Source organism: Sphaeramia orbicularis, chromosome 14 (assembly GCF_902148855.1).
Source record: "Sphaeramia orbicularis chromosome 14, fSphaOr1.1, whole genome shotgun sequence".
Lineage (NCBI taxonomy): Eukaryota > Metazoa > Chordata > Actinopteri > Kurtiformes > Apogonidae > Sphaeramia > Sphaeramia orbicularis.
In genome coordinates, this window is record NC_043970.1 from 43,412,109 (window position 1) to 43,428,310 (window position 16,202).

The 16,202-nt window shown below is 44.2% G+C and overlaps 1 protein-coding gene across 1 annotated transcript in view; it reads right to left on the reverse strand.

Annotated features, from left to right (window-relative positions):
* Positions 1–512: 512 nt before the first annotated feature.
* rnf43 (ring finger protein 43) overlaps positions 513–16,202 on the reverse strand; it is a 126,609-nt gene continuing 110,919 nt past the window's right edge. Inside the window, 8 exon segments of the mRNA XM_030153199.1 lie at positions 513–673; positions 999–1,632; positions 1,635–2,512; positions 2,646–2,748; positions 2,825–2,992; positions 3,068–3,169; positions 5,258–5,392; positions 5,498–5,572. Of these exon segments, the coding sequence (XP_030009059.1) occupies positions 648–673; positions 999–1,632; positions 1,635–2,512; positions 2,646–2,748; positions 2,825–2,992; positions 3,068–3,169; positions 5,258–5,392; positions 5,498–5,572 (2,121 nt within the window). The 3' untranslated portion in view covers positions 513–647.

Here is a 16,202-nt window from a genome sequence, read left to right on the forward strand (position 1 = left end):
CTTTTTTTGTTGTGTTTACCTCAATCTGACCCATGTTTGGAACTGAATTATGGGAAATTTCTCAGACCCCTGTTTTTGTAGTGTGGTCCTGGAAAATCTCTGATTGGAGGGTCAAACAGCCCTCCCCCTTAGCCCCTCCCCTCCAACTCACTGAGACTCGGGACACCTCTACCCCTTCATGTGAATGTGCAAAATAGAGGGGTAGGGCTGAGGGGGAGGGGCCAAGGTGTGAAATGGGATTGGGCCATAATGTACATGTGATAAACTGAGGCAGAAAATTGGCCAAATTACACTTATGATTGTTCATGTTATTCACATTTTTTGAAGGATAGTTTGTTGATGTTTTTTCATGTAATGTTACTGTTTTCACTCTAACACTTTGTATTTGTCATTATTTCTATGTTATTGTGTTCTTATTGGACTGGTTCTGATCCACTCTAGATCACATTGGGTGGATGTGGAACCTGAACTAAAATGACTTTGACAGCCCTGGTCTGAAGTGTTTGTCGTCACGTGAGCCTTGAATCCAAACTGAGGAGACGATTCAGGTGGAAATATGTGGAGGAGGCAGCGACCATGGCTGGGTGGCGAGGGGCGTGTCCGTTCTGGCTCCTGTAGCAGCGTGAAAATGGGGAAGCAACCAGTTCTCATACACCCGACTCCTCCTCTGATCCTGGGGAAACACACAGACATGTTACAGATGACGACAACACACACACACACACACTGTGTACATGGGTTTGTAGTTCCACTACGTCTCTAGTCAGTCAGTTATAGAAGGGTTAGAAATCTGATCAGATATGAAACATAGGAGTCAGAGCCTGAATCGTGCGACTGAAAAGAACCAATCACTGTCAAGATTCAACACGAAGGAGTTGGCAGAGTTAACGTTTATATTCACTGCAACTTATTTGACCTGAAATAAATGAATTCAAAGCCTTTTCAGATTCTGTAAGGATCTGCTTGAACTGAACTAAATCAGCTACAGAAACACTCACCCTGATTGTGGTGAAATGTTTGGCAGTATAAACAAATGTCTGTGGTGCGTTCAGGGCTGTGGTGGAACCTGCAGGGGGGCCGGTCCACGGGGGCCCCGGGCCCCAACAGCTGAGGCTCCGAACGTGCCTGCTGCACCCGCTTCTGCCAGACCACGTGGGCCCCGGCGCAGCAGGGCCAGTCCTCCACGGCCGCCGAGTCCAGGATGAGGGGCACAGGCAGCAGGGCTGGGGGGGGGCAGCAGAACCCGGGGCCCGGGCCCTGGCCGTAGTGGATGTGGATGCTGCGGTCGTCCTGCCGGTCCAGGCTCTGGTGGAAGCGGACCGAGGGCCCGTCCAGGACGCAGCCCCCCACCCGGCCCAGCGCCGCTGCATGGCCGTGGCCCTGGTGGCAGTAATAGGGCTGCAGCTGTAAGGGGAGGGGCGACACCAGCACCGGGGGGCCTGGGGGGCCTGGGGGGCCCAGGGGACCACTGGGCTCATGGTCCTGGGCCTCTGTTCCCGGACTGGACCGGTCCGGGGGGTCTGGTTTCGGGCACTGGCAGGGGCTGTGCTTGGGTGAGTCTTTATCTGAGCTGTGCGAGGTGGATGGGGCCGGCGCTGCCACGAGCCCCTGCTCCTCGTCAGAGCCTCTGCCCAGGCCCAGGGGTCCGGTCCGGGTCCGGGGCCCTGGGGTCCGGGATCCCCCTCCTCGTAGTGGTGGTGGCGGTGGCGGTGGTAGTGGATGTGGCTGAACACTGTCTGTGGCTGCTCGTCGGCGCCGCCCGCTTTGTTCATCACTGAGTCCAGAGACCTGGGCCGGGCCTGGGCCTCCAGGCTGTTCCTGCGTGGAGCTCGGCCCGGCCCCGGGCCGTAGTACCCAAACGGGTCATAGTCGCTGCTCAGGGAGCTGCGGAACGTGGACCAGCTGCCGTAGACGCCCTGCAGCGACACGTCAGTACAGTTCAGAACCGAGTCACTGGAGGAGCCGTGGCAGGGTCCAGAGCTGGAGTCGCTGGCGGGGCCGTCGGCCAGGTACCCGCTGCGCTCCGTGTGGTAGCTGCCGCCGGAGCAGCTGCCCTCATCCTGCCGGCCGTGGACCTGCACACCCCGAGACGGCGCCACAGCGCCGTGGTGCAGCCGGGAGCTGGACACGCTGCGCTGGGCCGGACAGGAGGTCCGGTAGGTGTGGCAGGACCGCCGGGGGGCGTAGTGATGCGTGGACGTCCTGCAGTTCCCCCCAATTCTGTGGGGCCGACCAGGCCCCTCAGCAGGCAGGTGGTACCCGCAGCCGGAGCCCAGGGGCCGACCAGCGAGGAACCGCAGAGTTTGAGAGTCCATGGGGGCAGAGCCGCTGTAGTGGCCCAAGGACGGGTAGGGTCCGGACGGTCCGCGGGGGTAATGGGGCCTCATGGAGAAGGGGATGGCATGCTGGGACAGGGCGTGGCTGTGGGGGCTACTGTAGGCCTGGGGGTGCAGGAAGCCCTGGGTCTGGTCTGGACTCTGCTGGAGCCTCCTCTGGGTCTGACGCTCAGTTCCTGTGGATCACATGACCACACACATCACACTGAAGGTCATTCAACAGAACCACCTGCATTAGTGAACTCTGACCCCAGGGTCCTCATCAGGTCCACAGAGACCAGGACGGTCCTGTGATGGTCCCCATCCTACCCATGATGTTGTGCATGCAGAGGGGGCAGGTCCGGTGCTGCAGCAGCCACGGGTCCACACAGTCCTTATGGAACTCATGAGCGCAGGAGATGATCCTCAGATCCTGGAAAAACACCAGACACCATGTGAGAACCCGTCCTGATGGGGTGGCTGTGGGTCTAGGCCCCACCCCCTCCCACCTGTCCATCCTGGAACTCTTCCAGGCAGATGGCGCACACGGGGCTGGAGTTGCTGCTGGCCGACCCCCAGGCCCCGCGGTGGCGCTGCGACCCCGAACAGCCCTGGGACATGTAGGTTTTGGTCTCCAGTCGACCGATGGCCCTCATGGTCTGCTGATGGACTGAGTCCTGGACCGGGACAGAACAGCATTAATAGTCTGGAACAGTACCAGCGGTCCAGGTTCTGCTGGTTCTATTACTCACCCAGGTTCTGTTGGATTTACATTTATATCGAAAAGCGAAGATGAGGATGATGGTGAGGATGGCGAGGACGATGGTGAGAAGGATTCCAACATCATAATGAGGCTGAAAACAGACGACAAGAAACACGGAAAAATTATGCATTCTTATTATTATTATTATTATTATTATTATTATTATTATTATTATCTAATCTAAACCAGTCCTTTTTATTGAATCTGCTGTAAATGAGTGAAACATTCTTTAGTGAATCATGTGACTGATGGAGTATCTGGTTAGACGGTTGTGTCGCCAGTGCTACATTTCACATCCACCATAACCCTGAACCACTTCAACTACTGACACAATCCAAATGTCATCTTTTATCCGAGACTGGGTTCCTTCTATTGCTCTATGACACATTAGGGTAGAGGTCTGCATTGGCTGAAGGGGAGGGGTGGAAGTGGGTGGGGCTTAGAGCAGCACAGAGCAGTCGGTGAGAGAAAAATGGAGGGTTGTTATTAGTTTTAGCGAGGTTCTAGTGGTGTTTTAGTGGAGAATTCTTGTAAATAATTGTGTATAATAGTGATTGTGCTGTTTTGGAGTGTTCTACTAGTGTGTTTTGATATGTTTTTGTTGAGTTTTGCTGTTTTTTTTCACCTTTTTTTCACTGTTTTTAATCTGTATTTTTGCGGTTTGTATAGTTCGTTGATAGTCGTATTTTCGCTATTACAGAGACACACAGAATAAAAACGAGTGGAAAGAACGAAAAATAAGAAGACGAAAATGGACACAATGATCTAGACAAACTCAAATGTATGAACGCATGGAAAATAGTAAAAACTTCATTTCCATAATCTCACAAAGTCTCATTATGCACATTTACATCTGTTTTTCATGATAAATATGATAAAAAGTTGTTTGTTTTTTACTATAACACACTGTTTTAAGCATTTATTACATATAATAATAATAATAAATGGACAGATATTGGAACTAAAGTTTTCCTGAAAAAAGGTGCAAAAGAATTGGCAAACATAACATAACACAACATAAATAAATGGTTCCAGGCACAGCAAACCCCGCCCCTCGAACGTATTGTAGTTTATTTTGGCATCAATCCAGCTGATGTCATCATGTCTATGCATGTGCTGATGACATCATAGACACATTTCACCCATTATAAGTAAACGGGAAAAAAGATTTTAAACATTCATAAAAAATTTGAACTTTGACGTACTTTTCCCAAAATGTAATCACATCTATTCTGGGTCACTGGTAATCTATGAACCCAATTAGGTCTGAATTCAACCAATAGTTTTACTGCCAAAGTGTAAACAAACAAACAAACTGAACCAAAAACAATAGCCCTTTCCTCCCCTTCAGGGGACGGGGCTATAGATCTGGGCCTGTTCTAAAATGGGAGTCCTTAAAGCAGGGCTCTCAAACTCATTTTCTTTCAGGTTCCACATTCAGCCCGATTTAATCTCCAGTGGGCCAGACCTGTAAAATAATAACATAATAACCTATAAATAATGGCAACTCCAAATTTTTGTCTTTGTTTTAGTGCAAAAAACCCCATTAAATTATGAAAATAGTTACTTTATAAACTATCCAGACAAAAAAGATGTGAATAACTGAAAAAACTGAAATTTCTTAAGAAAAATAAGTGCAATTTTAACAATATTCTGCCTTGACTTATCATTTCTACATGTGCATTATGGATCGGATCTACAAAGACACTAAATACTGAGTAACAGGCAGACAACTGTTAAAATTGTGCTTAATTTTCTTTAGACATTTCAGGTTGTTCATATTTGTTCAGGTTTATCACATATTATTGTTTCAGGATAGTTTGTAAATCTAAGTATTTTCATAATTTAATGTTATTTTTTGCACTAAAACAAAGACAAACATTTGAAGGTGTCATTATTTATAAACATAATATAATGTTGTTGTTTTCACATCAAACTGAGAAGAAAATATTAAGTCATTCTATTTTGTAGGTTATTCTGCTGTTATTATTTGACTGTAGATCACATTGGTCAGTTTGTGGAACCTGAACTAAAATGAGTTCCACAGCCTTGACCGTGGAATTTTTGCACTTTGCAAATTCATCCCAGGGGCCGGATTAGAACCTTTGGTGGGATGCATTTGGCCCCTGGGCCTCATGATTGAGACCCCTGCCTTAAAGGGTTAAAGTCTAAAACTCACCCATCTCTGAGACTCCACCATGATCTCGATGCGAACTTTGGCCTCCTCGTTCTTGTTGACCAAACCCATCAGCTCCTCGGCGCCTTCAGCCTCCACCAGAACAACCGGACGGGGAAGGGATTCTGTTTCTCGCAGCTTTGGAAACAAATAAAAACAGAAGCAGGCGAGCAGTGTGAGTCCACAAGACGACGGCGTTCTCTGGGTTTAGTCACTTCCTGTTCATTGACCCCGCCCACTCACCTCAGCAGCAGCGTTAGCGTCGTCACTGACATCAAAGATCACAGCCTGAGCTCCTTTATCCAACGCCATCCGCGCCTGAAAGACAGAACAGCAGAGGGTGCCGTGAGGCAACAGGAAACAAACCGCAAACAGGAAATATGTCAAACATGAGGTTAATTATAATCAATGAAAAATAAAAATATAAAAAGAAAAAGAAACTAAAGTAAATTATGAAATGTAAAATCAGCCTTAGTTCAGTTTTTTCTCCTGTGGATCGTTAACCCTCTGTGTCCAGGTGAACATATGATGGACACTTTGACCTTCATGTTATTAAAGGTCATGTTCTTTTTTATAATTTGTTGTTGGTCTGAATTCAACAGTGGTTCATTTTTGTCTAAGCTTTTTAAATTCTGATCCATCCACTTAAACCATCCCATAATAAACAGTGCTTAGTTCGTACATTAACACCCAGAGGATTTATCTGCACAAATACAAACTTGAACACAAACAGATTGTCATCCACATACGTTTGTCTGTTTGTGTCTGACTTTTATGATCTGAGGTCAATGATCTTCAGCTTCAGTCTGTTCAGTGTCTAGACCGTTCACTAGGGGGCAGTAAAGTCACACAGCTCTGCTCTCAGCCCAGACCAAAGTTCACTTCTACACCTGACTCTGACTCTAACAACAGGACCCTGAAGAGACCCGAGTCCTGGTCCTGGTCCTGGTCCTGGTCCTGGTCCTGGTCCTGGTCCTGGTCCTGGTCCTGGACCTGGACCTGGACCTGGGTCTGGGTCTGGGCCAGGAACAGGACCAGGTCAGGGTCAGGGGTTAAACTGGATGAAACTGATGATGATGATGATGATGATGCAGAGAAAAGGAAAGGCTATGAAAGTGAAACACAGAGGGTGTGGCGTTCAGGGTGCACGTGTAAATACAGCCGCTGTGAAAGCCTGTTGTTTCTTTGTTTCATCAGGTTTGCCGTCGTGTTTTTTCCATTTTAGAAGCAGAGACAATGAAACTATGGAGCCATTAGAGTGGATTTAACTAAAAAAAAAAAACTAACAATGATGGAAAAGAAACGAAAGAACCAGACGTTTGGTTTCGTTTTAGTCCAGGGTTCAAACGTCTAACATCAAATATATGATTTAAATATATGGTCTTCTGCATCCAGACCACAGAACCAGAAAAGAAACAGAACCTGACAGACTCATACAGCCAACTGGACTGACTCAGATAGAACAGAACCTGACGTACAGAGACACTGGATCTGATTCTATCCATGTGAGGATGAGAACGGTGTCTGAGGTCACACCTGAGACCTCCTCCTCTCCTCTCTCTCTCTCTCTCCGTCTATCTATCTATCTATCTATCTATCTATCTATCTATCTATCTATCTATCTATCTATCTACCTATCTATCTATATATATATATATATATATATATGTATATATATATATATATATATATATATATATATATATATATATATATATATATATATATATATATATATATATATATGTGTATATATGTATGTATACAGGGTGGGGAAGCAAAATTTACAATATTTTGAGGCAGGGACTGAAAGACAGTGTATGACCAATTAGTTTATTGAAAGTCATGAGAATTTATTTGCCACAAGAAAATTTACATAATAGAAAATGTTTTTATTCTATATGTCCTCCTTCTTTCTCAATAACTGCCTTCACATGCTTCCTGAAACTTGCGCAAGTGTTCCTCAAATATTCGGGTGACAACTTCTCCCATTCTTTAATAGTATCTTCCAGACTTTCTGGTAATAGTTTTGCTCATAGTCATTCTCTTCTTTACATTATAAACAGTCTTTATGGACACTCCAACTATTTTTGAAATCTCCTTTGGTGTGACGAGTGCATTCAGCAAATCACACAATCTTTGACGTTTGCTTTCCTGATTACTCATATGGGCAAAAGTTTCTGAAAAGGTATGATAATAGTGTTAGGTATGATTATGACATCAATATATGTTTGGTTTCAAAACAATTGACGTAGTGCCTGCTGAGAAAAAACAACTAAATGTTCATTGTAAATTTTGCTTCCCCACCCTGTATATTTACATATATATTACATATATATATATATATATATATATATATATATATATATATATATATATATATATACACACACACACACACACACATTTATTTATTCATTTACTTATCTACTTATTTATTTGTTTTTATATATATGTGTGTGTGTGTGTGTATATATATATACATATATATGTACATATATATATACATATATATACATATGATATCTAATGCGATCAAATACATATTCCTCTCACCTTGCATGCATTTTTCTTGTATTTTTTAAATATACTTCTTGGATTTACTTATTTTTTGCCCCTTATGGGTAAGGAACCAAATATGATAACTTCATTAACACAATAATAACAAAAAATTTTTGAACAATTTCAGAAAATAAATAAATTCCTGTTTTTATACAATAACACACTAAGGTTAACATGTTGAGTATTTCTATGTACAAAATATAAAGGGTTAAAAAGGAGAAAGTATGTGTCCTGTGTGCGCGCACACACACGCACACAGACATGCACACATGCACACACACGCACACAGACATGTACACACACACACACACACACACCAACACAACTCTATTCTAATATAAACCACACTGCACTAAGTGTGTGCACCAAATGTCCAGGTTCCTGGGGTGCGTTCAAGTGCAGCCCTGTCCTGGAAAGAAGAGCTTCAATTACAAAAGAACATCTCCTGTGTGATCTGGGTCCAGCTGCGGTGCACCCAGCCCGGCCTGGTTTGATCCCAGCTGGAACTGGAGTACATGCACGACCTAAACGGGGCGCGGTCACATATGAGGACGTTTGACATGTGGGAATCTGCTTTACCTGGGGTTCAAAAGTTCCCTGTGCAGCTCAGAGCCCAAACGGCCTCTAATCCAGCTCATAAAAGCCCATCTCAGATGGTTCTAGAAGACATCAGAATCTGTTTCTCAAATGGTCACTGTGGTCCTATTATATCAGAGTATTAGTCAGAGTTGAACCGCAGTGTGGTCGACCAGAAGCAGCCAAATGGATCCATTAGGCCGATAATAGTAGATTTAACGTGAACCCACAAAGACCCAAACATCCAGAACCATCCACTGATGGACTGTTTAATACCTGTTCATCCACTAATCTTATCAATACATGTCGATAACTGCTGTAAAATACAGTTTGACCTCAATTATTCATTGGATAAAATGTACCAGAACTTGTAAAATGAGAATAAAATTAGCAAAATACTTGAAAAATATTAGAAAAAAGAACCAAAAAACCATGAAATATGGCATAAAAGTAAACACATCCTTCCAAAGTGATGAGAAAATGAGGAAAATACTTGAAAAATCGGCAGAGTTCATCATTTCATACCATCCAGAACCCTGTATTTATTCAGTTAACCCTCAAAAACCAGGACCATCTACTGATCTAAACTGTTTAATACCTGTTGATCCACTAATCCTATCAATACATGGGATGGAGGTGAGTGTGGGGGTGGAGGTGGCGGTCACACTGAGGATCCCACTGATCCACAAACACCCACACTGCCCTGTTTATACTGACCCACTACAGCCCACTGTCCAACCCTGGATTATGGGAATTATCCACAAAAAGTTAATACAATAATCCTCTGTTCAATATTTATTCAAACAGAAATGCACTATTTTTATAGACTTGTCATAGATATTTTTTTTATTTCATTTTACTTGTTTGTTAAATATTGTTTTTTAATCTTATTTTTAGTTTTTTGTAATTTTATATTCGCTCTATCCTTATTGTCTTCCATATTGTTTTTGTTATTCATATTGTTGCAATGACTGGACTAGCACAATGACAATAAAGGCTATTCTGGTTCTGGTTCTGGCTCTGATTCTATGGGGACAGAACCACACTGTCCAGATGTTCAGGGTTAAAGGTGGACGTTTGGGTCTTTAAGGGTTAAAGGTGGACATTTGGGTCTTTAAGGGTTAAACATTAGAGTAGACATATATTTGTACATGAACATTAACACACATGAAACTGCAGGAAACTTCCCCTAACATGTATGAACTGAATATAAACCTGTTAAAGTCATTAAATCTACTCATGAATCAGATTATTTAACAGATGAGATGGAGCTGAGGATCATGGTAGGAGACGCTGGGGGGTCCGATTCCCTCAGTTCAATCCCAGCATGTTTAGAGGTTGTGTTGTTGTGTAATTGTGTGTGAATTAGCGCTGGTTGTGTGTGTGTGTGTGTGAGTGTGTGCGCGCGGTGAGCGGCGGGTGCTGGTGGGCGTGGCCCTGCTGGGTATCCATTACTCACTGGGTGTCTTTGATGTGGGGCCGCCGGAGGGGTGGGGGGTGGGGGGTGGGGCCAGGCGGGCATGTCAGGGCAGGTGAGCAGTCTCTACGCTCTCAGGAAAAGTATTGTGCCCGGGGGGGGGGCTGAATCAAGCACCTCCTCCTGATTCCACCCCCTGCGCTCGGCCTCTGTTCGCTGCCACAGATGTGAAAATAGTCATGAACCTGATCCAGAGGGTGGGGGGGCACTCAGAGGCACCCCCCCCCCCCCTTTAGCCGGACAGTGACACACATTTGAAATGCAAAGCATGAGGTGACAGAGCGCCGGTGTCACCTGATAGGCTATCGCTGGCTAAACATCATGCATCAAAGTGCCGCACGGCGGTGGGCGGCGGCTGCCCAAGGGGCTGATGGGACTGATGCTGCCGACGGTGACAGCGGCCATGATCTAGATAAAAGACTCTGAGCCCATTCCATGCACGCCACCATGTGACCTCTGATCACCTTCACACGCCGACGTCCTCACAGTTCACCTCACCTGGAATGTGTGTGTCCATGAATGTGTGTGTGTCCGTGAATGTGTGTGTGTCCGTATATGACTGATATGCGGAATCATCTACAGGTTCTAAACTACCAACACATGGACCAGAAGAAGGAAAGGAACGCTTGGAAAAAGTCCAAAATATGTCCAAAAATTCAAAAAGCAAAATTTCTCTAAACCGTGAATTAAACTTTGTCGACAATGTCCCAAAGAAGAAACAGATAAAATATGAAATGAATCCAAACAGTAGTTTAGGAGAAGAAAATGAAATATAGACATTGGTGACCTTGACTTTGACCCTTCAAGGTCACACAAGGTCAAAGGTCGTGTAGTTTTGTCAGAGAAGATGTTTGAGGTAATTGCGAAACAAAGATGAAGGCGACAACAAAAGATGACCACGACGAAGACAAAGAAGACAATGAAGGCCACCATGACGAAGATGATGATGAAGAAGACGATGAAGATGAAGAAGACAATCAAGACAACCATGATGGAGACAGACAATGAAAACGACCACGATGAAGACGAAGAAGACCGTGAAGATGACCACAACAAAGATGATGATGAACACGACAAAGACAATGAAGACGAAGATGACCACAACAAAGAAGACAATGAAGACGACCACGAAGATGAAGAAGATGGCCGTGACAAAGACAATGATGAAGATGAAGACGACCACAACAAAGAAAACGGCCACGATGAAGACAAGGAAGACAATGAAGATGACCACGACGAAGATGATGATGAACATGAAGAAGACGACCAAAACAAAGAAGGCGATGAAGACGACCATGACGAAGGCGACCAAGATGAAGATGGAGACGATGATGTAGATGACAAAAAACACAGTCGACTATAATATGTAGAATTAAGAGACTTAGAGATTTAGGACCACATATGAAAGTGGTCCAGGTCAGATTTAGGGGCCGTTTACACGGCGTCGGATTCAGTCGACTCCGGGAAGATTTCATCGCGGATTAGCCTTCTGTTAACATGGAAACGGTGCCTAGAGTGCCTGAATCCGGAAACTTTTGATACCAGGGTCCAGGGTGGAACGTTATCGATACGCTCCGCATTTCAGCTCCGTGTTAACACGAATCGGAGCGTTCCGGGGTAAAATATGATGTCACCGCATGCACGCGCAGCTAAGAACCGCCAGTTAATCCACTCCAGGCCAGTTGGTGGCGGTAATGCGCCTCCAAGCTGGTTTGCCAGCCTCTATGACACAATAAAGCTGCAGAAAAAGAAGGAACAACCACAACAACAATGGCCGGTTTCAGAACAACATACGTGCTGCTAACTGTGCTCAGCTCATCTGTCCAGACAAAGAAGTCCTGCGTCTTTGTACGACCACTCGCCATTGTTGTTTGTAAATAGCGTTGTCCGCCTCGTCTTCTTCTTCTCCTCATTTAAAGGCTGTCTAAACCGGAAATCGTTTGTGCGCAGGCGCGTGTTTTACCGCCACTGTTTCACTACAGCTCTACATCGCCAGCTACTGGTCTGGCATGGCCACTACAGCGTATTCAGCCGTCCTCGCGGACTCATGTTAACGCAGATCGTTATCATAGCGGCTTCGTCTTAACGCGGAATGATTTTATAACGCAAAGGAGAAATCTTTGCGGAGTGTTGCCGTGTAAACGTACCCTTAGGACCACATATGAAAGTGGTCTGGGTCAGATTAGTGCTGTTCAGACTGTCTGTAACAGATCAGATAATAGTGATGTCCCGATCTGGATTTTTTTGCTTCCGATCTGATCAGATTTTTTTGGGACTAGTTTGGCCAATACTGATCCGATACGGACTTTTTACAATGAATTTTTTTATTTAAATTCAGAATCATTATTTATAGTTATTATTCTATTATTTTACTTATTTTATTTATTATTTCTAAAACAACTCTGATACCTTTGACTCTTAATAACTTAAACATCATTTTTGTACTTTCCAAATTCAGACTGTGGTCAAATTAGACCCTTATATTTTCCACTGCTGTAGTGTGTCTATGAACAGGTCCGTCCAGGAATTATATGGGGGTGTGTTTGGTGCCGTATGTTAATGATGTGAAGTGGGTTACTCGCGGGTCGGGTTGGGGTGGTTCAAAAGGATGTCAGTTTATTTGCAGGGCGGGTTGGGTCGGGTCAAGTAATTCCTCAAAAGCCCTGTGGGCTGAAAAAACACCAGACTCGCGCATCAGTAACGGACCATAAAGTGAAAGTGAAACTTAGACGCTTTACTAGTTCCTCTAAACCACAGGTATCAAACATGCGGCCCGGGGGCCAAACCCAGCCCGCCAATGGATCCAGTCTGGCCCCTGGGATGAATTTGTGAAATGCAAAAATTACACTGAAGGTATTAATCATTTTAGTTCAGGTTCCACATCCATCTGTCCATCCGTCCATCCATCCATCCTCTTCCGCTTATCCGGGGTCGGGTCGTGGGGGTAACAGTCTAAGCAGGGATGCCCAGACTTCCCTCTCCCCAGACACCTCCTCCAGCTCTTCTGGGGGGACCCTGAGGCGTTCCCAGGGCAGCCGAGAGACAGTCTCTCCAACGTGTCCTAGGTCTTCCCTGGGGTCTCCGCCCAGTGGGACATGCCCGGAACACCTCCCCAGGGAGGCGTCCAGGAGGCATCCAAAACAGATGCCCAAGCCACCTCAGCTGGCCCCTCTCGATGTGGAGGAGCAGTGGCTTTTCTCCGAGCTCCTCCCTGATGATTGAGCTCCTTACCCTATCTCTAAGGGTGCACCCAGCCACCCTGCGGAGGAAAACCATTTCGACTGCTTGTATCCAGGATCTTGTCCATTTCAGTCATGACCCAAAGCTCATGACCATAGGTGAGGGTAGGAACATAGATTGACCGGTAAATTGAGAGCTTCACCTTTCGGCTCAGCTCCTTCTTCACCACAACCGACCAATACAGCGACCGCATTACAGCAGACGGTGCACCGATCCGTCTGTCAACCTCACGCTCCATCCTTCCCTCACTTGTGAACAAGACCCCAAGATACTTAAACTCCTCCGCTTGGGGCAAAGACTCTCCACCGACCCAGAGAGGGCAACCACCTTTTTCCGGTCGAGAACCATGGCCTCGGATTTGGAGGTGCTGATCCTCAACCCACTCGCTTCACACTCGGCTGCAAACCGCCCTAGGGCACGCTGAAGGTCCAGGTTCGATGATGCCAACAGGACAATGTCATCTGCAAAAAGCAGAGATGAAATCCTGTGGTCCCCAAACCAGACCCCCTCTGGCCCCTGGCTGCGCCTAGAAATTCTGTCCATAAAAATTATGAACAGAACCAGTGACTAAGGGACGCCCTGCTGGAATTTGTGAAATGCAAAAATTACACAGAAGGTATTAACAATCATTTTAGTTCAGGTTCCACATTCAGACCAATTCAATCTCATAATAACCTATAAATACTCAAAACTCCATTTTTTTCTTTTTTTAAATTTAAATGTTTTCTTGTATTTAGACTAAAACAAAGCATCATTTCACAAAAAATGTGAATAACCTGAGCAAATATGAACAACCTGAAATGTCTTACGAGAAGTGCAATTTTAATAATATTCCACCTGTTACTTAATGTTTTGTGTATCTGTAGATCCACTGTGATCTGTAAGTTATAATGTACATGTGTAAATGATAAACTACAGCATTATAGTGTTAAAATTACAATGTTTTTTTTTTTTTCCAGTTTCTTCATGTTATTCACATCTTTTGGAAGGATAGTTTGTAGATGTAAACTTTTTCATAATGTAATTTTACTTTTTTCACTGTAAAACATAGAGAAAAGTTTGGAGTTGACATTATTTATATATTATTATGTTATTATTTTCCTGGTTCTGCCCACTGCTGATCAAATTTAACTGAATGTGGAACTGAACTAAAATGAGTTTGACACCCCTGGTCTAAACCTCCCACTGTTGTGCAGCTTTTCCCTACCTTTGGAAACTTTAAATTTAGGGGGTAGGACGTGTCCCCCCCCCCCCCCCCCCCACACACACACACACACACCGGATTGGCCCGATCTCATGACTAAATCCGATCCGATCTTCTCAAAAATGCCAGATCAGCAGCCAATACCGGTCTGTAGATCGGATTGGGACATCCCTATCGGACACAGGTCACATATGGACACAAACCTCAGATTTAGGACACATTTGGCTGAGTCTGATCGTAGACGTGGATGTATCAGTGTGTCCATACATTCCACAACTTTGATGACACCCACTAAAAGTCGATGACAGAGAAACCGTCCTGTTTCACTGGTCGGTTTTCGACCAGTTCAGTTTTTTTTTCTTCCACCATCGGCGGCGACTGTGAGGGGAAGCCAATTAGAGTGTCCCCGGCCTTTTAAGAGGCAGATAATGTTCTTGTTTTCATAAAGCATCCTGTTATTTAATCAGGCCTGTAAGTGAGAGCCTGACACCCCCCACACCCACCCCCCCAGTGCAGACCCCCCCACACACCATCATTCCTGCATGAGCCCTCCATCTCATTCAACAGCTCTTGTAAGCCTCCAGGAATTCATTCTTGGAAAAGGCACTAAGTCCTGTCTGTCTGCAAATACACACACAGTCACACACACACACACACACACACACACACAGTCAAACACACATTCACACACACATTCAAACAGCGGACGGTTCTGGAATGGCCCGGTGTGTCGTAGAAAACCAGCACCGTCATTAGCCTCTTTTCCATTGACCCTCATATTACATGAATTCAACTTGTTCGTAAGAATGTGTCTAATGGAATAACAACAATTTCACCCAAACCCTTATTTTTCTCTGAATAGCTGTTGTTGTTCGAGGTGTTTTTTTTGTAGTTAAATTGGTATATGACCCAAAACTGTAATGGAAAGACCTTTGAGTCCAACTAGAGTCACATGACCAAAACAAACAAATGTTAATGGATGTTAGAACAAGAGAAAAAGAAGAGTTGAACCCAAACATATGTCGGTGATAAATTATGACTTTGTATCACACTATTGTGAATATTTTTTCAAAATATTATGACTTTAATCTCATAAAAGTACAACATAATTTTTGTTAAATTATGATTTTTTTTTTTTTTAAACTACGACTTTATTCTCATTCTCACAAATGTTCTTATTTTTCCAATGTGGCACTAGTACGCTGTTGTAGATTCACACTATGTTAATGATGATATAAAATAAGTATAATTATGAGGAACAGCAGTTTATTCTTTATTGAGGATCCCCATTGAATCCAGTTGAATCCATCTGAATTCAGTTGAATCCAGCTGAATCCAGTTGAATCCAGTTGAGTCCAGGACAGTAATGACAGCGTTTAAAGTCAGACATACAGCTGTGTGGTTTCATGCTGTTGTGTTCTTTATTTGAACCGATTCATTTGTGTTGTGTGTAAAAGAAAGGAGGTCAGAACCTCTACGTTTAAGAATTAAAGACGTATTCTGAATATCAAATCTGAATCAGACCAGGGACCAGGTCTAGATCAGACTCCAGACCTGGGTACTGATCCAACATCACACATGAATGACCTCAGTCTAAATAACCTTCCTTTTTTTAACGATGTTTCTAACACAGGGGTGTCAAACATATGGCCCGTGGACCAAAACCGGCCACCAAAGGATCCGATCCGGTCCATGGATGAATTTATGAAATGAGACAATGGCACTGAAGATATTAAGAATAAATAATGCTCAAATCAGCTTAGTTCAGGTTCAACATAAAAATATGATCTAAAGTGGATCAGAACCAGTAAAATACTGCCATTATGACCTGTAAATAATGACAAATATAAACTTTTCTCTTTGCTTTAGTGTAAAAAAGTAAAATTACA